The sequence below is a fragment of the Calonectris borealis genome, chromosome 1 (genome assembly GCF_964195595.1).
Source record: "Calonectris borealis chromosome 1, bCalBor7.hap1.2, whole genome shotgun sequence".
In the NCBI taxonomy this organism is placed as follows: Eukaryota; Metazoa; Chordata; class Aves; order Procellariiformes; family Procellariidae; genus Calonectris; species Calonectris borealis.
The window spans coordinates 132,417,901-132,443,079 of NC_134312.1; the positions used below are offsets into that span (position 1 = coordinate 132,417,901).

The 25,179-nt window shown below is 44.3% G+C and overlaps 1 protein-coding gene across 2 annotated transcripts in view; it reads right to left on the reverse strand.

The window, feature by feature from the left end:
* SMS (spermine synthase) overlaps positions 1-23,274 on the reverse strand; it is a 56,500-nt gene extending 33,226 nt beyond the window's left edge. The window contains exons 1-2 of one of the 2 annotated variants that reach the window (XM_075175051.1): positions 23,112-23,274; positions 1,202-1,322 (exon numbers count right to left, since the gene is read on the reverse strand). In XM_075175051.1, the coding sequence (XP_075031152.1) occupies positions 1,202-1,322; positions 23,112-23,160 (170 nt within the window). In that variant the 5' untranslated portion in view covers positions 23,161-23,274. Of the gene's footprint in view, positions 1-1,201; positions 1,323-17,121; positions 17,367-23,111 lie in introns of those variants that run through there. The other variant, XM_075175043.1, reaches the window with a different exon arrangement.
* Between the last annotated feature and the right edge of the window lie 1,905 nt (positions 23,275-25,179).

The window sequence follows — 25,179 nt, forward strand, 5'->3', positions numbered from 1 at the left end:
GGCACATCAAATATAAAATACAAATTTGATCAGAAAAAGCCAGCGTCACATTTGAAAAGTTATCTGAAATATACTAAGAACTTCATGGAGCATGACTGGGAAAGATATAAACATAGGACTAGACTCATGCCAGCTTACTTGTTACCTTAAGTCAGGCCCCAAGTTTACCAGCATAGTTGGTCTACACTACTTTTATGTATAAAATACATATAGACCTGTACATACAAATACGTTCACACACAGTAAACATACAGAGACACAAACTCCAGCAGGCAACACACCCGCTTAGGATCCGATTTTCCTTCTAGAGATATTGGTGTTCTCTCTCTCATTACAGAGAGAGCTTAAAAATCCTTAGGCAATTCTCATATGTTAGGAGTATGGCCAAATGAGCTACTTAACAGGACACCCAGGAGTAGAAGACAGCCAACAAATTAAAGCTTATTTAGCTTAACTCCAATCTTGAAGAAGGCTGAAGTAAGTAGATTTCAAAAAGAACAAAAGCAGTGACTGCCACAATGGATGTCAAGAACAAATAATTGAATAACTGGAATCAATGAAGTGCAGTAAGATAGTAGTAGTTACTAATAAATAGGCCAGAAACATATACTGTAATTAACTAACCCTGACACTGTAAAGCAGCTTCAGGAAATAAAGTGAATGTGATTTTGCTTACCAGTTTATCCTAGCACATTCTGCTTATGCAGGTGTCACTGATGACACCAATCACCTTTGTCATGCTGTTAGTTACTTCAGTAGCTGCTTGAGAATTTGAAGTGTATAACAAAGTGTTTAAAATGTCATACAAGAAGACAGGGACAGAAAGTTTTCATTATTCACATGCTAAGGTTAGACTTGAACATATTTAGACATATTCAGTTGTCAGAAGAATTACAAATACATTTAAGTGACTTGAGCTGTCCTGCATCTGGAAGGACTAGCCCTGAAACCAAGACACCATACAATGTTACTGCATCAATACAGCCCAGACTGACCAATTCAACTGTCCTGATATCCAAACTGCAAGATGACATAGACAAGATTATCAACAGTATTCTGCTTTTAGTTGCTTCATACACAAGGCTGGTAAAAGAATAGTTTGCCTTTCCCCACAAGGAGATCCAATACAGCAAGAAATAAATATCTGTAAGGGAGGACAGAGGGGACATCATCTATAGGAAGAAAAAGAAAATCCACTCACCTGCCATTTTTTTTTATGTAGGTTGCTAAATAACCATGGTCTTCCCAGTTATGAACTGTTTCTGTCATTCCCTGCTCCTGAAAAATGGGCTGTAGAGCTTTAAGAACGGCATTGCAATCAGCTGCAAGATTAAGAGAGAAAAAAAAATCAGTAAGGGTTTTCCACTCAAGTCAGCTCTGCCTTTTTTTAAAAGCTGAACAGTTTTTGCTGGCAGCCTGGAGTACTTAGTCTTTGAGTTCCATCTGAACAACAGCTTTCATATACCTTCTCTTCCACCCACACCCCTCCCCCCCCCCCCCCCCCCCCCCCCCGAGATATTCCTCAGTGTAAGGGGATCCAAACAATTTTCTTTTAAATCAGTTTTTACCCCTGAGCAAAAGTGTTTATCTACAATGGATGTAATAAGAGTACTTTTATTATGGCTACTATTAGTCACCTACTGTATAACAATCCAGGCAAGTCCTTACTCACGTAATTACTTTTTAAATCACTTGAACACACAAACAATAATCCCGGAAAGAAACCACAGCACTGTCAAGAAACTTAGTAGTCTCCTTGTCCTACAGCTCAACATTTTTTCAAAGGCACTGAAAACTAGACAGGGCAAACTATCCTATCCACTCTGCTGTACAGAAACATCCTTTTTCTAACATCCAGGACAGAGCAGGCCTCCAATTGAAATCTTCATGATGCTACGGAAAAGACCTCTAGCTCAGAAGAACACACACAAATTCACTTAGAAATAACTGAAGTTACTCTGGTAATTATCTTCAAAAGCAAGCTGATGATTTGTCCATAAAGGTATTTCTTCAGTCAGAACATGCTGATTTCAGAAGCCTCAGGTTTGCTGTACACATTAGTTTTGTGTTTGGGTTTGTTTTTTTTTTTTAAATCGTCATTACAACTACTTTGGACATTCCATTCAAACAAGTGTCTCAAAAACACGTTGCAAGTTTTGTCAGTTGAATTTAGAATTGGCAAGGCAAGTTAGTGGAGGATTCTGGTAAAACTGCACTTACCAGAACAGGAACAACACTGGAAAGGCTGTCATACCAGTAAGTGTCAGTGAGAAGACCTAACAAAATATTAACCTACAGGCTGTCCTAGTCAGGCAAGTACCATTTTTGCTTCACAAACAGAAAACTAAGCCACTACAGTCATGCAATATGTCAATAGTGTCAGGATTTAGAGTCTCTATCAGAGAAATCACCTGGCACAGCCACATTATGGAGGCATGGTTTATAACCAAATGCTTCAGCACTGACACATTGTTCCCCCTGCCCCGACTTATTAAAGAGTTATTCCCAAGGTAATTATTTTGTTTTACTCCCTGCCCCAAAATGCGCATACCTTGGAAACCAGTAAGTGTAGCCTACAGATGTAATTAGCAATAGTTTCCAGGATGTTACCGATTTGTAGAAGCTTCAAACAAATGAACAAAAAAAGTCTATACTAAGTAAATCACAAAGTTCAGCTCATGTATTATCTCTACACAACTCCACAGCAGACTAAGCTGAAAACCTGATTACTTGAAACCTATGTTTGCCCACCTGTAAAGCCTGGACTCAATTATCCCTGTATGTTTTAACCAGACAGACTGAAATAACAGATGAAGCATTCACTTTAATATTCCTCAACACAAAGTCAAGAGCAAGCCAATTCCCCAATATCTTGCCAAGGATATTTATTAGAAGTGGAAAGGCCCTGCTTCTTACTGCTCATACTATCTGATCTTGAATGCATGTTCTGAGATAAATATTTACTTTTCACATTCTACACCTCACTCTAACTCCCCATGTTGCAAATTATGGGGAAATAGAACCAAAGAAAAATAAGTTCTGTTGGACAACAATGAATGATTTAACTGCTGGCCTCTTCTCAGTCAGGGCACTATTGGTGATTTTTACCCTCATTGATGAAACACCCCACACACAGTCCACGACTACTATGAAGCTTTTTTCCTTCCCTACCCTCCTGTCAAAATCTGCATCATTTGTACCAGTTAAGTTTTTATACCTCCTATTCAGCATCAGTCAGGTACCACCATGGCACAGGCAGTAATTAAGGCTCAGAGTACACAGTTTATCTGCCCAGTAACCATGGTTATAGTAGCAATAAGTGGGCCAACAATCAAACCATTTAGGACATTAAAAGCATAAAAGAAATGGGGCCATTATTAGAACTACAGTTCTTAAACTGGTTGTAGTCTCTGCAGCTTTGCACTGGGAAAGGGACATTACACTGCTCATTTTAAACTTGCAGCTTCTGGCATGCATCGGCACTCTTTTTGGGGGAAGATAGGAGCAGCTGCTCCAAAGCCAGTACATTCACAAAGATTTTTTGTCACATCTGACATGTGGTCCCCTCTTCTTACTTGGCATTTGCTTCCTTGCCCCCTCTCCCTCATCTTTTACAAAACTGTCATGGTTTAACCCCAGCCAGCCACTGAGCACCATGCAGCCGCTCACTCACCCCCCCGCCGGGTGGGATGGGGGAGAGAATCAGAAGGGTAAAAGTGAGAAAACTCGTGGGCTGAGATAAAGACAGTTTAATAGGGAAAGCAAAAGCCGCGCACGCAAGCAAAGCAAAACAAGGAATTCATTCCCTACTTCCCACCGGCAGGCAGGTGTTCAGCCATCGCCAGGAAAGCAGGGCTCCATCACGCGTAACCGTTACTTGGGAAGACAAACGCCATCACTCCGAATGCCCCCCCTCCTTCTTCTTCACCCAGCCTTATATGCTGAGCATGACATCATATGGTATGTAATAGCCCATTGGCCAGCTGGGCCAGCCGTCCTGGCCACACTCCCTCCCAGCCCCCTGCACACCTGGCAGGGCATGGGAAGATGAAAAGTCCTTGACTAGCGTAAACAATACCTAGCAACAACCAAAACATCAGCGTGTCATCAACATTATTCTCACACTACATCCAAAACACAGCACTATACCAGTTAATAGGAAGAAAATCAACTCCATCCCAGCCAAAACCAGGACAAAAACCCATGCTCATTTCCTTCCCTTACTTATTTCTCATGTCACCACTACCACAACATTAAACAAGAACTCAGTTTAATAATGCATACCATATCCTTCCAGGCCAGCAAATTAGCATGAACTGAACTAGTATGCAACTAACCCCCAGACCATTTCTCTTTTGCAGCTCCTGCATGATATTGAAGTAGTAAAATGGAGAACAGACTCTGGAAGAACTGAAGTGCTCATACCACATTTAGCCTATCTGCTTTCAACAGCTTCAAGGACTCCTGCTAGGTGCATCTTGGCAGAGACTGCAGGACAAATCATCACTGATATTTTTCTGCTCCACGAACATACTAATCCCTCACAAGCTGCTCATCATTCAGCAGCAGATTTCTTTGCTAAGCAGCCAGGCACAAGCTTGATTGAGTTCTTCCTATTATGCGATTAACTTTAGGAAATTAAAACAACAACATGCTCTTTCATCAGGTCTCCTTTTGGTTATACCACACAAGATTTGCCTTGGAGGGCTAATTAATTCTCCAAAGTTGGAGATTCCTTTTTAAAACATTTGAGGCATCAGTGGTTGCTTGAAGGCATCAGGAAGTTTCAGCAATCTCAGGATCTCTTACCCAAATCCACTTGCCACCACCTCACTCCAAGCTCAGATATGCTATATCAAGCATTGATAAGCGAAAACAACAGTGGTGATTAGAACAGTATGAACACCTTTGAATCTACATCAAAATGTTAATTCAAGGAGGTTTTGTTTTTTTTTTTTTTTGCTATTCAGGAACAAAGGAAAAACTCTGGTTACCAAGCATGAAATACTGTTCTAAGTATTTGATAATTATTTGCCAGAAGGAATGAAAAGGCCCAGAGTTTCAACTCTAGAGAACAGAAAAAAGACCACTGTGTATAAGATTTGAGAGATACATATTTTTCAAGAGAGTTAATGCCCATTTAAGCCAGACAGTTTTGCAATCCCAGCACACTTGAAGAGATGATTTGCAGCAGTTGCAGTCATTCCTCTGAAATTTTAACAGTGAAGAAACCATTATTTGACAGTGATCTGTGAACATGAGCACAGCTCAAAGTCCAGAGTTACTGTAAGCATCCAGTCTGGCCTCATGCATAACACTGGCTAGTTTCACCCAGATACTCCAACATTGAGCTCAGTAATCTGCTATTGAGCCAGACCATCTCTAAAAATATTCTGGTTTAAGACCTCCTCATACCAGAGGATTGACAAAATCTTAGTAAGCTATAGGAACAGATTAGCTATCATTTGAAAATATTCACCCCATTTCTGACTTCAAATTTTTCTTACCCTGATTTTGAACCATTTCCTCTAGCAAGTGAGAATGTAATACAAACCAAAACAATAGGACACATCAAAGCACTTATATATGCTTCTGCATCTCTGATGTGTTTTTCCCTTGGTAGCTACACTTTTGATAGAGAAAGATAAAAAAAATTAAGTGAACTGCTTCATTAAGAATACATTAAAGAGTTAGTGTACATTAGGAGCCAAAATGCAGAATATGTTAATAGTAAACAGCAATCTGAATGGCATATTGTTTCAGTTCAGAGCTATTTAAATTAATAATTTCAATATACTAAGTCATTGTGTTGTGCAAGTCTGGAATTCTCACACATGTCAACTCCAATTCTTCAAAAACCTCACAAGAAAAGGAAATATGCAGAGACAAGGTGGGAGGAGGTCAGGCACAACTGATGAAGAGAACACACCTGAGAAAAAAGATTCATTTCTAGCCAGGTGAGGTCCCAGAGGCAGTTCAAGAGGAGAGCAGCAGCACACCTGACTGCTCTGGCACAGAGTCAAGTCAGGCCATTCACAGTGCCTGCCTCCCTCCACCACCCCTTATTGGAAATGCAGTAGCCAGGCTTGGGGTTCCTCTTTCATGGACTAATCTGATGTATTTTTCCAATGCCAATATTGTATCTCAACCTTAATCATGAAAAAACTCCAGAATTAGGGGTGTGCTGCAGAAATGCTTAGTGAGCAAAATGTTCACAAATTTTAAAATCCAGAGCCGAGAAGAAACTTCAGGCTCTAGTGCCTGTATTTCACATCCTAGATTTCCTTTAGGCACTAAAACAAATGGAGAAATAATAATAAAAAAGGAAGAGACAAAAGTCACCACAGTTTATAGAAAGCCAACAGCCTCATCCTACTAGCTCCTCCTCTCCCCCATACATGAGAGTATGGAGCAGTACATGATAATTAACTGGTTATCATTCAGTCATCAACTCCTGCATGGCAATCTTAAAACTTGAAAACTTAAGAATTGTACTCCTTTTGTCCTGGTTAAAAGCATCTGCCTGCATGGCAAACGAGTGCAGAGAGCACACTAGCATTTGAAACACTATCCAGAGAAGTTTCCACAGAAATATCACAGGCTCAACTAACAGTTCAGAATGAGAAGAACTGCCTAAACTGATCCTTTGCCTTCAACAATGACTACAAAATAAACCCACGCCTCACAAGAACAAAAGGACTCCCTCCCAGCACACCCCAAAGCCCCTGCTTTCATCACTCCCCAGGACAAAGAAGCTGGCTTTTGCATGACATGTTAACAGATGCAAATGAAAAAAAATGGCTTCAGCAACACACACCTCCTGAGTATTAAGTTTGGAAGTCTCCTGTCAGAAACACCCCACACACAGGAAGAATCCTTTATTTTGTCTTTGCCAGCTCTGTGAAAGCAGAAAACAGCAGGAAGCAAAAATCTGTGCTAAAATTATTCCTTTCAATCAATTTGCACCTGTGAGAATCAACCTCATCATGTTGACTTACACACAGAAGTCAGCAAATCATGCATGGCATGAGGCTTAAAAAAGGGGCAGCAGATGGAAATAGTCATCTACTGTTCACCTGTCCATGAGGTGAGTCCTGGTTTCAGCTGGGATAGAGTTAAATTTCTTCTAGTGCTGTGTTCTGGATTTAGTATGAGAAGAATGTTGATAACACACTGATGTTTTCAGTTGTTGCTAAGTGCCCTCCTAGTCAAGGACATTCAGCTCAAGAAAAAAAAAAAAACGAAACAAAACAAGAATTGGGAGGGAGCACAGCCAGGACAGCTAGCCCAGCTGGCTAATGGAGTATTCCATACCATGTGACATCATGCTCAGTATATGAAGGGTAGGCATGATCCAGGAAGTAGCAATTGCTACTTGGTTATCAGTCAGCGCAGGTGGTGAACAATTGCATTGTGCATCACTCATTTTGTATATTCTAATTTTCCCTTTTCTGTTCTATTAAACTGCCTTTATCTCAACCCACGAGTTTCTCACTCTTACCCTTCCGATTCTCTCCCCATCCCCCTGGGGGGGAGGGGAGGGGGCTGCAGGGGGAGTGAGCAAGCAGCTGTGTGGTATTTGGCTGCCTGCCAGGTTAAACCGCGACAGTCCTTTTTGGCACCCAACGTGGGGCTCAAAGGGTTGAGATAATGACACATCTGACCCGAACGGGTTAAAACAAATTTGTTATAAGCATTCATTATATCAGTTTAGTACTCGATGTTCACAATGTTGGTTTATTTGCTCTCAGAGTTGTTGGATCTGTTCTTGCAGTTTTGGTATGTAGCACATTACTGGCTGTCTATACTGCTGATTATCAGTTTTTATGTGGGGTTGGTCATCTCTGGGAAATGGATTAAGGTCATTGCTTTGCTATACTGTGTGACACTGGTTTATGTTATGATAAAATTAGTGGTCACGAGCCTGTACTCAGCACTGCCGTCATTCCTGTTCTTCGGGAGCTATCTTTTGGAAACTACTAATAATTACACTTCTTACGTCTTCACCTCAGAGGATGAATTTAGTGGGGAGACAGGATGGGACACTTTCTCCCACTTGTTCATCTTCCCTTCCGTATCTTCAAAAACTCCTTTTTCTTTTATCCTCTTCATGAAGACATCCACAATATTCCCTGAGAATTTTGAATATCCTTGGGATGTTCAAACAAGCATGTTCATATTGCTATGTCTCCCGAATGCAGTTCAGGTCCTGTTTAGGGTTAAACAACTGTTCAGGAATACTGTCCAGAGATCAACCCCGGCAACAGACACAGTGGCTACTCAAACCCCCACAACAGGCACTGTGGCTTCTCCAATCCCTGCGACAGTCACTACAGTTACTCCAACCCTCACGACAGGCACTGCAGCTACCCAAACCCCAGCAGCAGGTACTACAGCTGAACCAGAGGACCAACCCTTGCTGGTATCCATCGCCCCTGTACAGAAGAAGAAATCTTTGAAGCAGAAGTCAGGTCATTTAGAAAGAGATGATGGAAAACCAGGGCCATCACAAGGAGGGGAGGAGGAAGAGGAAGAACTCATAAATGAGACGGAAACCATCCAATCCCTATCCCTGGGTGAGCTGTGAGATATGTGGAAAGATTTCAGCCGTCGTCCAGGCAAGCATAGTTACCTGGCTGCTCCAATGCTGGGATAACGGGGCCAGTAGCCTGGAATTAGAGGGGAAGGAAGCCAAACAGCCGGAATCCCTTTCTAGGGAAGGGGGCGTTGACAAAGCAATTGGAAAAGGGACACAGGTCCTCAGCCTCTGGAGGTGACTGCTGTCAGGCGTGAAGGAAAGGTATCCCTTCAAGGAAGATGTTATATGCCACCCAAGCAAGTGGACCACTGTGGAGAGAGGTATCCAGTACCTGAGAGAACTAGGCATGCTGGAAGTGATTTATGATGACCTGAACAGCGACCAAATGCCTAAAGATCCAGATGAAGTCCAGTGCACACGACCCATGTGGCGGAAGTTGATATGGAGCACACCAGCATCATATGCCAGTTAGTTGGCAGTACTGTGCTGGAAAGAGGAAGAAGCACCAACGGTGGATGAGGTGGTTAGCAGACTCTGGGAATACAAAGAAACTCTCTCCTCCTCCCTTGTCTCGGCTGTGGAGAAACTGTCCCAGGAGGTCCAACAACTCAAAGAGGATATATCCTATTCTCCACCTACTGTACAGACGAGTATCTCAGCCATCAGGAGTCAACATTTTTCTGCTCAAGAGAGAGGATATAGAAAGTACACACCATGGGGCACCCTGTGGTTTTACCTGCATGACCACGGAGAGGACATGAGGCAGTGGGATGGAAAACCTACCTTCATCCTAGAGGCACGTGTACGTGAGTTGCAAGGAAAAACAAATCACACAAGGGGGTTCTCCCAGGAAAAATGCTGCTCCAGTTGTCAGGAAAAACCTGTCTCAACAGTCCAGTGTCCAGTGAACAGTTCCCCAGACACAGTAGAAAGGCTGATCTTACTTTGGATTGTAATTGCGATGAAGAAATTCTTGACTCACGTTTGCAAGAAGTGAGAGATGGATACTATGACCAGAACTAGAGGGGCCCTGCCTCCAGCCAGGTGGAGGAAAGGGACAACCGGGTTTACTGGACTGTGTGGATTCGATGGCCTGGCACATCAGAGCCACAGGAGTATAAGGCTCTCGTAGACACCGGTGCACAGTGTACCCTGATGCCATCAAGCTATAAAGGGGCAGAACCCATCTGTATTTCTGGAGTGACAGGGGGATCCCAAGAGTTAACTGTATTGGAGGCCGAAGTGAGCCTAACCGGGAACGAGTGGCAGAAGCACCCCATTGTGACTGGCCCAGAGGCTCCGTGCATCTTTGGCATAGACTACCTCAGGAGAGGGTATTTCAAGGACCCAAAAGGGTACCGGTGGGCTTTTGGTATAGCTGCCCTGGAGACGGAGGAAATTAAACAGCTGTCCACCTTGCCCGGTTTCTCAGAGGACCCTTCTGTTGTGGGGCTGCTGAGGGTTGAAGAAAAACAGGTGCTGAACACTACCACAACAGTGCACCGGCAGCAATATCGCACCAACCGAGACTCCCTGATCTCCATCCATGAGCTGACTGGAGAGCCAAGGAGTGATCAGCAAGACTCGCTCACCCCTTAACAGTCCCATAAGGCCAGTGCGAAAGTCCAATGGAGAGTGGAGACTAACAGTAGACTACCGTGGCCTGAACGAAGTCACACCGCCACTGAGTGCTGCTGTGCCGGACATGCTAGAACTCCAATACGAACCGGCAGCCAAGTGGTACGCCACCATTGATATCGCTAATGCCTTCTTCTCAATCCCTTTGGCAGCAGAGTGCAGGCCACAGCTCGCTTTCACTTGGAGGGGCGTCCAGTACACCTGGAACCGACTGCCCCAGGGGTGGAAACACAGCCCTACCATTTGCCATGGACTGACCCACACCGCACTGGAACAGGGTGAGGCTCCGGAACACCTGCAGTACATTGATGACATCATCATGTGGGGCAACACAGCAGAAGAAGTTTTTGAGAAAGGGGAGAGAATAGTCCAAATCCTTCTGAAGGCCGGTTTTGCCATAAAACAAAGTAAGGTCAAGGGATCTGCACAGGAGATCCAGTTTTTAAGAATAAAATGGCAAGATGGACGTCGTCAGATCCCAATGGATGTGATCAACAAAATAACAGCCATGTCCCCACCAACTAGCAAAAAGGAAACACAAGCTTTGTTAGGCATTGTGGGTTTTTGGAGAACGCATATTCCAGATTACAGCCTGATTGTAAGCCCTCTCTATCAAGTGACCCGGAAGAAGAACCATTTCAAATGGAGCCCTGAGCAGCGACAAGCCTTTGAACAAATTAAACAGGAGATAGTTCAGGCAGTAGCCCTTGGGCCACTCCGGGCAGGACAAGATGTAAAGAATGTGCTCTACACCACAGCCAGGGAGAATGGCCCTACCTGGGGCCTCTGGCAGAAAGCACCAGGGGAGACTGGAGGTCGACCCTTAGGGTTCTGGAGTCAGGGATACAGAGGATCTGAGGCCCGCTACACTCCAACTGAGAAAGTGATATTGGCAGCATATGAAGGGATTCGAGCTGCACCCAGTGCATCCAAGTGTCCTTTTGGAAATTATGGGTAAAACAAACATAAACATGAACCAGAATGAGCTCTCAAAGTATTAAAGATACTCAGCTACCAACAGAGGAATTCAATCCTCATTCTTCATCTCACTACCACCACCTTTACATCAGTTTAGATTGCCAAGAGGAATACACACAAAATACACCCACATGAGATAAATCTCTCTGTCAGACACTAGAAATCTTTAATGCAGTATTTGTAGCATTTCTGAGAGCACAATAGTTTTTCCCCTTATACATAGATAAATACTATATGTTCCTCTTGCAATGACCACCTCTCCTCTGTTCCAACATTCTGCACAAGTTAATGCAACTCGCCTCTTCCCTCCTCACACACACTCCACAGCTACTTATTTGAGCCAACTAGGGACTGAACTCCAGATGTCTTCCTGTGTTGACCAATGCCAAGCTAAAACTGCACTGCCATCAAACAGCGCACTCCCACCCTCTCTCACTCCTGCCTCTTCCTTTACACTCATGCACCAGACTCAACTGGGGGGTAGGGGAGTGGTGTGGGAAGCATCCAAAACCAACTTGCAATGTATTTTAAGAGCTAGTGCTGACATAAAAAGGAATGAGAGGGAAGGGTGAAAAAGTGCTTGATGTGACCATACCTCCTGAGCAAGCCTGTAGTTCACTTGTGGTCTGATTTTCCTACATAAAGTCAATTCTGCATACATCCATCTGGCACAGCCAGGTCAGGTAGCTACCACAGAACAGCAGAGGTTGGATGGGACCTCTGGAGATTGTCTCATCCAACCCCCTGCTCAGAGCAGGCTCAATGACAGGAGGTTGCTTAGGGCCACAAGCAGTCAGTTTTTGCTGTCTCCACAGATTGAGACGCCTCTGTGGGTAACATGTTCCAGTGTTCAATCACTCTCACGATGAAAGGTGTTTTCTTATGCTCAGACCAAGTTTCATGTGTTTCAGTTTGCGCCCACTGCCTCTTGTCCCGTCACACAGGGCACCACTGAGGAAAATCCAGCTCTATCTTCTCTACTCCCCCCATCAGGTATTTCTATACATATATTACTTGACACAGCACTTAGGCGCATGGTTTAGTGATAGACTTGGTAGTCTTAGGTTAACAGTTGGACTCAATCGTAAGGGTCTTTTCCAACCTAAATGATTCTATATGGGTAAGATCCCCCTGAGCCTTCTCTACTCCAGGCTCAGCAGTCCCAGCTCATCCAGCCTCTCCTTGTATGACAGATGCTCCAGTCCTTTAATCATGTTCATGGCCCTACGCTGGGCCTACTCCAGTAGGACCAACTCTTTTGTACTGGGGAGCCCAGCACTGGACCCAGCACTCCAGATATGCCTCACCAGGGCTGTGCTGAGGGGAAGGATCACCAAGATGAAAGCAAAGCTGTCCCTAGCCTGTACTTGTGCATGCAGTCATTCTTCCCAGGTGCAAGACTTGGCATTCCCTTTGGTTGAACTTCATTTGGTTCCTGTAGGCCAGGAGTGCCTACAGTGCATCAATCACTCCTGCCAGTTTTGTGTCATCTGCAAGCTTGCTGAGGATGCACTCTGTCCCAATGCCCAGGTCATTAATGAAGATATTAAAGTGCATTGGCCCCGCTATCTACCCCTCCTTGAGTACACTACCACTGACTGGCCTCCAGGTGGCCTTTTTGTTGCTGAACACAACCTCTTGGGCCCAGCAGTTCAGATTTCAACCCTCCTCATTGCGGATTTCTCTACCTTGTACTTCACCACACTTTGTCCATGAGGATGTTATTGGAAACAGTGTGGAAAGCCCTGCTACAGTCTAGATAAACAGCAACCACTACTCTTCCCTCCTTCATCAAGCCAGTCTTTTGACCACAGAATGCTATCAGCTAGGTCAGGCATGATTTCCCGTTTGTAAATCCATGTCAGCTACACCCAAACACTTTCTAGTCCTCAAGGTTTGGAAATAGTTTCCAAGATTATTTACTCCATCACTTTCCCAGGTATCAAGATAAAGTTGACTGGCCTGTAGTTCCCTGGATCTTCCTTCTTGCTCTTTTGAAGATAGGAGTGACACTGATTTTCTTTCAGTCCCAGATTCTTTGCTCAGATGCACTGAGAAAATCATTGCAGGGTCAGACATCTACAAGAAACCTAGTCCTGGGTAAAGAGTACAATGCACCTTCCACAATCTTCCTTCTTCCCTCATCTTCCCCACATGCAGGAATATCCCAAAGTTGACTTGTCTTCCCTATGCCACTCACCAGAATGAGGTCTGTGGAAGCACAGCTTCGGACAAAGGAATGCAAGGGGTAAAAAGAAAAGCTATTTCAACTTCTCTAAGACCACCTTTAAAAAGCTGAACTTTTTCTTGTAGTTTCAAAAACACTATTATAATTTTAGTAATAACAGTGACTAAAGTAATACAAAATATGTAGGGGCTTTCAGATGGCACTAGCACACAAACACATTTTCTAAGATAGCTCATACAGTCATGTATCACCTTTATGGAATGATAAATACCTTAAATCTTTGTCCAAATCTCTAACATTAATGTAAAGAGAACAGAACTACATAGCCACTTTTCCCTAGCCCTTCCTATACAATAATAAAAATTCAAGTTCAGGGTACACAACCAGCAAGTCATTACTTAAAACACTAAGCAAGAATTTAGTCAAAAGCAACTGTATGGACAGTGAACAGGAACAGCTGTGCTTCAACTTCTGCCAGCAGTGCAAAGTGCATGTGTATATAAAAACAAAAACATCATTCCCAGAGATGCAGTCTGCTACCTTCTGTTGTTTAAAACTTCGTAACATAAAATCACCTTTTCCCACTTCCTCCTTTGAGCTCTGATAGAGAGAGCTTTTTCTTTTTCAGTTCTTTCACAAAAGCAAGGTAAGATTCCCTAATCACCTTTAAGGGAAAACTCTATGTAAAACCTTAAGTTTTCAGCAACTATAGGTCTATCAGCTCCATCCACCTCCATAATGGAAAAAATACATTAAAGAAGTTACTCCTTCACCCTTCTTCTATTCAACTTCTTGTATTAGGACAACCAAAAATTTAATTTACTGTACACATAAAACCAGAAGTGATCTTGTGTATTGAATACCCCATGTTGTTTTGTGAATCTGAAGTTCCTAAAGTTTTCTGTAACCTCCACCTTAATAAAAATACATTCCAACATCAGTGAGGTTTAAGCCTTACTGTTTGTGCTTCAAGGGGACATAAAATTCTAGTTACTAGATTACAATATTAAAAACATCTATTATCAAATTGCAGAATAATGGTACCATCACATCTCAAAGTACCACCAGTAAGCACATACACAGACTAGGATTAACCTGAAAGAGTGTTACACATAACAGCCATAATCTTAAGGTATCTTATCATTTGAAATTCAACACATGAGAACAGCAGCTTTGGCTCCACGTTCCAGTAGAAATGATGTGGCAGAAAACTTTCACTGGCAGCATGTAAAAGCCAATATTCCATTTCCATCTAGTCTTTAAGACAAAAACTTTTTTGAAAAGGTTAGATAGTGAGCTTCTGCTACAAGGACAGATAATACAGTTACAAGAATTGATTATTTCAGTACATTCAATCACAAAACAGAACATGGAGTTTAATTAAATCAGTGAGAGCAGAACATAAGGTTTACTAGACTATATCACAGCATTCCCGCTCTTTATCTCAGTCTCCCATGAATTTTCAGTCAAACACATCATTTAAATGAGGAAGTAAAGAATGCTAACAAGGTTGGGCAGTTTTATTCCTCATCATGTAGGATCTCTGGTACAAATGCTTTCAGAGACAGGAATCCTTGTATCAAGGAGCTTTTCTTACTCTAACATGACCTCTGCTGCACATCAAACCTGCAGAAGAAGCTGAGCACCATTACTGTAAAAGAGATTCAACTATACACCTACTTTTTTGTTATTCTTTCTCTAAGTGAATGCCACATTCCTGGCAGCACTGGTCATTCTACATCTATTTTACAGTTTGGTGTTAATAACCATGCTGTTCAGTACTTTCGGAATACAGGAGAGGCATGCAACCTAGATAGAGCGTACAGCAGAGAAAAGACCAGAGTAAAGGGGCAGAATGAAGAAAAAAAACACAGATTGTACCAGTTGCACAAAATACTTCTCTCTTTTGCCCTCTTCCCCTTACCCCTCAGGGTAGCCAACCCCTCAGGTGAGCCAAATTGCAAAGTGAAACACCAAAATAAAACTATGTTCTCATGCTTTAATGTAAAGCTAGTCACTAAGCCAATATAAGTGTTACCTAAACAAATCATTTTCTTGCTTGAATAAAGCAAGCACACTGCACATATGAAATTAGGTAAACTAGCTTTTTCAAGCACAAATGAAGACTCATCTCTGCAACATACATATTGAAAGAACAAGAAGAAAGCATTTGCTACCAATTTAGAGCTCATTCACACTTGAAGACTAACTTAAAATTAGTTGTTAACATGAAAGTGTTTATTAATAAATTTTCTAACCAGGGGCCACTTTTTTCTGTCAGCCTACAGACTGACTTCCCAATTAATATATTCTTGACTTCTGAGAGAAGATCAGAGTCTTACTGAAGGCATTTTGCATTTCAAGAGCACTCAGGAAGAATAAATCCTACTGGGCAGTTGAGGACTTAAGTCCATCTGGGGGACTGTTACACATACAGCCATACACTTATGTACAGATTATTTTATTGAGTCGTGCAGACTGACACAAAGGCTTAAAACAGATCACTTAAGTGAAGCAGCTCAGCTTTGTTATGAAACTTTTACTACAGGTAGTAGTAAATACATTTACTAGTCTCCAAAATTCTGCCACCCAGAATCTCTACCCGCTCGTTAGACAAGGAACACCAGCTAGAGTTCAGGAAGACAACAGGTATACATGGCCTCTGCATTATGCCATGGTCCTGCAGAGATACCTGTAGGAGCCAGGATGCACCATCCACAGAAAATCTGTACCAGCGCAAAGAGATGAGCTAGCAAACACACACACTGGCCTACAGGAGAGCTCAATTATTATGAGCATCACTACTAAAATACCCAGAGACAGGAAAATAAACCTTTCACTGTAGCAGTGGCTTTCTCTGCAAGTCACATTGTTGTTTAATAATCACACAAAAGTTCAGTTAAGAAAAAAGCTTTTAACTTTTTTCCTTCCCCTAATTGCTACTTTACCCTGTACGATTATTATAGGTCCTTACTGCTAAAAATGGAAAGTTATTAATTCCTGTATTAATGCCTCGTGACAAGCCCCATTTGTGCCCTGACACACAGCAGGCCAGTTCTTGGTCCAGGCCTGTCAGAACTAGACCGTGGAGACCTGCAGGGCTCAGCTCAAAACAGCCCAGCCAAGAGCACAGCCTGAGCCCACACCACTCACGGAGGCTGCTAAGGGAGCACAACTAATACAGACTCATTCCTGAACTGCAGCTGCAAGCTAGCTGCAAACACACTTTTAGCCAAGGTTGATAACAGAGTTGCAAGCTCCAGAGGCATTTACTTGAGTCTTGTTTAATCTTTATTCACATGGTCTTCACATACAGATCATAGTCAAGGAGTCAGCACATTTTGATAACATACCATAAATCAATACGGTAAAGGAAAAAGATAAGCATATCATCCACATGTTATCACTCTAATCAGATGTTTCAGCACTTCAGACAACTAACACGTGACAGAACCAGTCAAATTGAGCTACAAGACTCAGAGACGTTACTCCCCCCACAATATGTTCAAATATATTTAATGTGCTTTTACTGCTAACTGCAGCCAGCTCCAGTCATAGAAGCAGAATCTGCCTCATAAGAAAAACAAAGCCCTAGCATTTCTAGTACATTAGGCAACAAAAACATCCATTACAGAGAATATTAACTTAAAAATAACTCTATATACAGCCAAGTGCTCAAAGGTTTTATTGATGAGTTTTTAATTTATAATCTTAGAAACTGCCAAACATTTAGTATTAGTTTAAGCCTTTCTCCTTCATACACAAGATTCTAACTTACCTGTGGAAAAACTCTGCAAGAGTCACCAAGTTTTCAACGCCAGTCACCTCCTCCTGCTTTCGCCGGTATTTCTACACCTCTTGCGGGATGAACCATGAATCAACAGCCAGAACTGCTGATTATCTGCTTATTAATCCAAACCACCACCAATTCCAAATTGTCTTTACTACAGCAGGATGCAGCTCAACACACATGAGCAGCTGAACTTCTGTAGAGTTTTCACAGGTAGAAATTCAGGTAGAGGTTTCAGTGACAGTAGAGAGGAAGAGCCAATACAGCACCCCTCCTCACCATTCAGTTCTCTTAAACACTCCTGTTTTGTCCCCTGAGAAAGGCATTTTTTTAATTAGTCCTTAAAGTAAGGAAACTCAGCTACAAGGCTCCAAAGGGACACAGAACTAAACAAAACCTTGTTAACTCTTTTCCCCCTCCAGAAGTTTAGATCAGCACAGCCAAGAACGGACACATAAAATTGTGGTCCTGCTCTACAAAGAACATTAATACTTCCAACCAAAACAAAGACAAGAATGAAAATATTAGCTTAAGTGCACACAATTCAAATATTTAACAATTTGATAGCCTAATTAAAGCTTCAATACTGAAAGAACATTTAGTAGAGTAACTTAGAACATTTTATAATCAAGATTCTTTCAGAACACAAAATGTATGACCAGCTAGTTATTACACTTTTAAGGATGTCAAACAGTGGAGCATATCATGCAGTATTATTAAACAGCTATAAACAAAAAAAAAATAATGTGAGGGTTTAAATCTTTACACCCCTGACTGCATACTAAAGCTTCACCTGACAGCATTCTTGTCTGCTTCAAAATGGGCCAAAAGTCTATGATATAGGATTGCCAGTAGAGTTAATGGCCGTTTCTTATATTGTAATGGATGCTTCAGTCAAGACATTTTATGTACTTTTCATTAACTTCTAAAGCAGTTAGTGCCTCCCCTTGAAAAAACCTCTAAAAGAAAAATTTTGTAAATCAAGTTTGTCTCCAATAAGTGCAGTTATGCAGCAAAACACTAAAAGTATAAAATAGTTTTTGCAAGTCAAATCCAATGTACACGATTCCAGTTAGATTTTTCTTTCACACAATTTATTATCTCTTAATATATTGTCTACATCCAACAACATTTAGACGCAAGTACTGTAGCCATTAGCTATTTTTTATTTACATGTATTCCTACTGACGAGAAGCTTCATTTTCTCACCAAGTTTTTCCCCACATGCAGTGTCAAAATTGAGCAGTGGACCCTGCAGACAGGAACAAAGCCACTGACAGAGGGCCTAAAAAGGAGGCTAACCCCACAAAAGGTCACTCCCTCTTCTTTTTATCTCCATGAAAACATTCATTTGAAGAAAAACAGACCATGTGCATACACATGTCCACTCATCCTTTTTCTTAAAAACCCAAGCCTGCACTACAGCCCTGCCATTCCCATTGTGTGCTAATTCACACAAGAGTTTCGTAAGAATTTATTTCAGTAACTGTGTCAGCTCAGGTAATCGCTGCTCTCCTCCACCAGCTCACTCATCTGTGCCCTGGCCCTGAATGATGTCGGCACAACGGTTTGTGCAGCTGTACTATGAACCGTATAATCACCCCCAGCGATAATCCCAAACAGTAAACTTTAAGACAGTTAAAACTCATTTTCCAACAAGTTCTTACCCTTTCAAAGCAACTTCCTAAAGCAAATAAAAAAAATCTCAAGAGAGTCTCCATATTATCTTCCCCCCCTCATTAAAGAAACTTGAAGAACATTAATCATTTCAATACTCAACAACCAGGAAAACTAAGCTTATATGACACATTCATGCATGGATGGAAACACTCCCATGCATGAGCAGACTTTCAACATACAATAATCTAAACTCAATTCTGTAAAAATATAAGGCATTAAGCATCTACATACTTTTATTATAAAGTCCTTAAACTAATTAACTTGAGGAGTCTCAAATTCCTCATTTCTGATTGACTAACAAAAATGTCATTAGCCCAGAAGTAAAAGGCATGACTAAAGCCTTCTATGCCCCGATTAAGGAAGGCAAGCAATCTGTGTCCATTTTCGTAAATGTTGAAGTGTTCTTCTTGTATTTTAGGATAGGGAACACTATGCTGTTTGCGTGCTGAAGTTGTCTGCGTATCTCACGGGCCACAGGTAAGCAAGATACTTCTGCTCAAAGGACTGAGCTCTACGGCTGCTGCTTTAATCAGCTCTTGAGGAGGCCTCAAGTTGCGCCAAGGGAGGTTTAGACTGGACATTAGGAGAAATTTCTTTACTGAAAGAGTGGTCAGGCCTTGGACCAGGCTGCCCAGGGAAGTGGTGGAGTCACCATCCCTGGAGGTATTTAAAAGACGTGTAGATGAGGCCCTTAGGGACATGGTGTAGTGGGCATGGTGGTGTTGGGTTGACGGTTGGACACGATGATCTTAGAGGTCTTTTCCAACCTTAATGATTCTATGATTCTGTGATCACAGAAAGTCAGATTGTGTTATCCAGCTATCAAAGCTATACCCAGCTATATCTGAGTGCCTATTATTATTTTTAAAAAATGATGGGATGTATAATTTGAGGTATAGTTATGAAGACAGACAAAAGGGCCTTTTTTCTTTTGACTAATTTGTAGATTTCATAGTACATTAAAAAAATTCATTGAAAAGTTTGAAGAAAACTGACAGATTTTAGTAGAGGTACACAGCTTCATTTATCTCATGCAGCCCCATTCCCAAGATAGTTTTGTGCTCCGCCCTATCTCAAACTATCACAAGAGGACTTGTTTTCTCTTCTTTAACTCCCTACACCCATGTTTTCATCGACATTGCTGGTATCTCTCAATACCTCCAACAACCATCAACCTTACAGAAGTGATGATGGTAAACACTAAGAAATGCCTACTATTTCAGTTATCATTCTCAAGATCCTTGCTGAGTACACATTTGAATCCTGGAGAATGTACGTGACATGCACCACAGTCCAATATCCCAAGAGACTTGGACTGCATGAAGAGAACAGCGTTTTGGCACATGCCAAGTAAATCAGCCAGTGGGAATGACCCACCAGAATCTACACCATTCTGCAGCACAAGCAGTTGCTAGCTAATAGCTGCACAAGTATTAACACGTGATAAAATCCCACCTTCCTAATGCAGAGATGTGTCTTCCAGATCCTTCCACTGACATCCAAAGACAGCTTTACTCCGTGAGAACCTCAAAACACTGAGGATGAAGACAAGCCACACACAACAGTGCACATAAAGAAACAAACAGATCCCAGAAAAATGTTAACATCTCAGAACACTACCCCATCCTCTATAGTCATGTTCAATCTTGATGCTGGATAATAACAGTGAAGCCTTTCTTCCCTTCAGGATTAGGAGAACATTGGATAGCTACTGTGTTAAACATGAACACTGAGAACCATATTCAAATTATTTCATCAACCATATGTAACAACTCTCATATATATGCAGATTCTTAAAGAAATAGACACATAACCACATACAGTCATTGCAAGATGCATTGCAATGAAACACAAAGAATTGAATAAACTTGCTTTCGTAGACTCAAGTCTTGCCTTCCTACAAGCTGACAAATTTAACAACTATATTAATACCAACCAAAAATACATATTTGTCAAAAGCTGAGGACACAGCTAATGTTTTGAGGAATAAGGAGTCTGCATTTACCAAGAAGTTAACAGATTCTGCATTCTCAGAATACAAACATAAAGATGCAACAGCTTCAGCTGAGATGTAGTGATAAGATGTTATCCTCACAAGATCAGAAGGTCCAAAGACACACATCTCGTTTTACTAAATGCCATTTCATGGCATTCCAGACCATTCAGAAGTTTTATCGTCCATGTAACTTACAGTAAAAATCTCAACTAGTTGATGATCCATGACTCAGCATTAAACTTTAACTGCTTTAACTCAAACATACATTCACCATTTTTTCCTCTATAGACAACTCTTTGTGCTTTGGGCCATAAGCACTAGATGAGAAGAAAAACTCCACATGCAAAGTACAAAACTTCAGAGCTGTCACGGGTGGAAGAAAGTTCTTCACATCTCACTAAAGATGTCTACTGTGCTGAAACGAACATAAGAAGGGGAAAAGGCTTCTTCCCTCCTTTGATCTACACAGCAACACTTCTACAGTTAGTTGGTCCATCCCCCCACCCCCATTTAGGGGCATCCATCTTGATTAGAGTAAGATGCAATCAAACATTGTCCTCAAAAGTAAAGGGAAACGGAATAGAAAACCTACCTGAAAGCAAGACAATACTTAAGATCATTACCACACTCTCTAATTAATGGTGTAGTTTTTTGTATCAGAGCAGCTAATATAACTGCAGCTTATTTTCAATACACATAGTCCTCCTCTTTTCCCTGGCAATTCTGACTTTTCTGCAGAAGCCAGTTACTAATGTAAACCTGACCATGATAGTTCAGAGAACTAAACAGGCAAAGAGGTCACTGTGGGGGCCGGGTGGTATCCACGAAAATTGCTTTTAGACTGGTTTAGCTTTCCGATTCTGCTCATGCTAGATCAGTCACGTGTAAGGAAAATGGCAGGACTGTCTCGTTCACCATTAGAGTGGCTAAGCTGCACTATAAAAATCTCACTGTGAAATGGAAACTGGAAGGCTTTCAGCATGAAACAGGGTAGAATATGCTGAAGTGCACTGTTTGGGAATAATTCCATTGATATCTTCCCCCTCTCTGCTCCTGGCTCCCCAAAATGCAAACGCAGCAACGCCACGAAGGACACAGCACGCAGCAAAACCCCTGCGGTCAGGAACCGCTCTCTGTCGAATCAAGCTACGACAGACTGTATTTGCAGATGCGGGGAGCTGCCCTCACGCATCCCTCCCTCCAAACAGGGAATTAAGAAGAAAGGGGGACGACACAGGGGGCCAGACCCCGGAGGCACGCCGGCCCCGGGAAGGGCCTGCCCCAGGGGAGGGTGCTGCGGAGCGGGAAGGCCAGCCCGAGCTGGCGGCCTTCACTAGCCGGCCTCGGCGCCCACGGCAGCTCCCCGCCACTAAACCTTTTCACCCGTCTTGATCGTTGAGAAACGTGGTAGTTTCCTCGGTTTCTGGCTCGAACATGCCCCCTACAGATGGCTACGGCGTAAAGCCTTGAAAGAGCCGGTGGCTCATCCGTAGCCGAGCTTCGCCGCTAATCACTTCCTTCACGCGTTTGCGACGAGGTTAGGGAAACGCCGAAGTGACAGGACGCTCACGCGCTGCGCCCGCGCCTTGCTCGGCGGCAGTTACGAGCCCGTTTCGCCGCCCCCGCCTCAAGCGCGGTGCAAGGGCTGCACTAACCCCCCCCACTCCCGGGCTTCGCGGGGAGCCCCGGCCCGGCCGCTCGGAAACAGCCAGGCCCTCACTCCCTCCCTCCGGGCCCGCAGCGCGGCACCTCCCGCCCGCCCGCGGGGAAAGCCCGCCCCGGCCGCCGGCCGAAGCCCGCCGCGGTGACCGGCCGGGGCGGGGGGCACCTGCACGCCTCCATCCCCCGCCCCCCACCAACCGGCGGCGCCGCCTCGCCCCGAGGCGGGCTGCCCCCAGCGCTGGGCGGCCGCGCGGCACAGCGGGCCCGGGGCGGGAGGCCGCAGCGGGCCGCCCGCCTGCCCGGGGCGGGTGCGTAGGCATGGCGGCGCGCCCCAGGGAGCGCGGGGGCACCTGCCCGCCAGCAGAGGCGGATACCGGGGGGACACACGGATGGGCAGGCCGCGCCAGAGAGAGGCCCAGGGGGAGGGCTGCGCGGGGCCTGGCGGGCGGGCGAGGGGCCGCGCCGCTTCCTCGGCGGCGGCAGGGGCGAGGGGAGGCGGGGCGCGACACACCGCCAGGGCGGCGGGAGTGGGGGGGCAGAAGGGACGCGCCCCCCCTCCCTCTCCGGCGGCGGGAGTGGGGGGGCAGAAGGGACGCGACGCGCCCCCCCCTCCCTCTCCCTCTCCCGCGGCGGCCGTTACCTGTGGCGCCGAGCAGGAAGTCCAGGGTGCTGTGCCGCGCTGCTGCCATAGTGAGGTAGAGCCCTGTGCCATGCCTGGACGAGGCGGCGGCGGCGCGGGGAGTGCGGCGGAGGAGCCTATATGCGCGCGGGGGCTGCAGCGGCGCCGCGGGGGTGGGCGCGCGCCGCGCGGGGCGGGGCCCGGCCGGCGGGGCGGGGCAATGGCGGCGGGGCGGGAGGGCAGCGGCCGTTGGCGGCCTGGCGGCCCGCGGGAGGGAAACGGGAGGGTTGGACGGCGCGGGAGCGAGGCCGGCGGCCGCGAGAGGAAGGGGCGCCGCGCGTGGGGCGTTTGGCTGCGGGGGCTGGTGCCGGCCTGGCTCGGCGGAGCGCCGCGCCGCCGGCGGGAGCTCCGCGGGACGGGGATCCCGGCCGCTGCGGCGCAGCCGCCCCTCCCCGATGGCTGCGGCGCCTGAGCACGGGGGCTGGTGCCTGCGCTTCCCGGGCCGCCAGCTCCCGCCTCTGGCCTCCGCGGCCGGAGCTGGTCAAAACGCCCGAAAAATACCCTCCTGAAGCGGCATTTTCTTCAGGATTCAATTCAAGCCCCCACTCGCCCGGGGAAACCCCTTCATGGTGTCCCAGCGCTGGGCCACGGGTCAACTTCCCGCAGCCATGGTGGCGTCGGCGGCCGGGCTGCTCAGCTGCCGCAGGGGAGCTTGTCGCCCGCTGCCCTCGCTGGGCAGGGAGGCTGCTCTTTCCCGCCGCTTTGGAGGGACCATCACCAGAGAATCTCCAAAGCCTTTTATTTAAAGTCTTTTTTTTTATATATATATAAAGGATAACTGTAAAATAGCGGGCTGAAGCCGCAAATGACATAACCCACGTGTAGTTACAAACCCAGAAACGTAGCATCTAGAAGTGGTTAATGATAAGACTGATGTTTAACTTTGTCGGTTACTACAAGTTTTACAGCTCTCGGTTCCTTTAATTTCTTTTCAGGATTGAGATCGAATTTGCACAATACCATGGCATCAGTGATCTCATGTGATTCCACAATTAAAAGAAGAGGCTTCCAAGTAATTACTAATGTGTAATCTAATGTACTACCATCATTATTTCTGTTGCAATAACGTTTTTCCAATGCAAGCTTACAGTATCCTTGTTTTGAAGAGTACAATTCCACACACGCATCCTGAGCAAAGCAAAAACATTCACTGGAGATACACATCAAAAGAGGCATAGACATCTGCAGGTCTGATAACTACACTGTTGTCAGCTGGTGTTCATTTGACACAGCCGATCCATGAGAGGCTTTTTTTTTTATGATTGATTAGCCCAAGCCTACGGCTTTGCAGGTTCCCATTAAACATCTTTGATCCCATCCTGGATGTTATAGGGGATTACATAGTCCTGTTGGGGTAGATTGGGTATCCTTGGTGCCATTTCACCACTGATTTTTCTTAGTGCCGTGCCTTTTTTTTTTTTTTAAAAACAAAATCAATGCGTCCTTGCTGCTGTCTCTGATCTCTCTGCTGTTTTTTTTTAGACATGCAGCAGCCACAAGGCAGCTAGGAAAATCCCTGTACTTTATGATCTCTTCTGTCTCTCACCTTTGCTTGTGGCGGCTGCAGTTGTTTCAGTTACCTCATTACCTAAAGGAGCTTACTGGATTGTTTTTTGCTGTCTTAAACTTCAGTGGCAGCAAGGAACTAACCAATGCCTTTTGTTCAGTTCAACCTATTACATTATCTTTCCATTGTGGAATAGTTGGAAGAAGGTAATAGTGATGTTGTCACCTAGGTACCTTCAATTGTATTTGTTCATACGTGCCAGGTGCCTAGCTAAATTATGCCCTTATATACACATGAGCAGCTTTGCTGGGTTTACAGGAAAAAAAAAGAACACCAGTTGGTGTCATGGAAATCTTTTCCTGGCATTAGTTTTGCTACTTAAGGCCGACCATTCTGGACTGGCACTTGAAGAGGGGTGGAGCATCATCTTTTTAATTAAATTTGCTATGGAAAAAGGAAACAGAACAGTCGTCTTACCATGTCCTTTTTCATATGGATGGGAATTTTATGGATTAGTAGTGG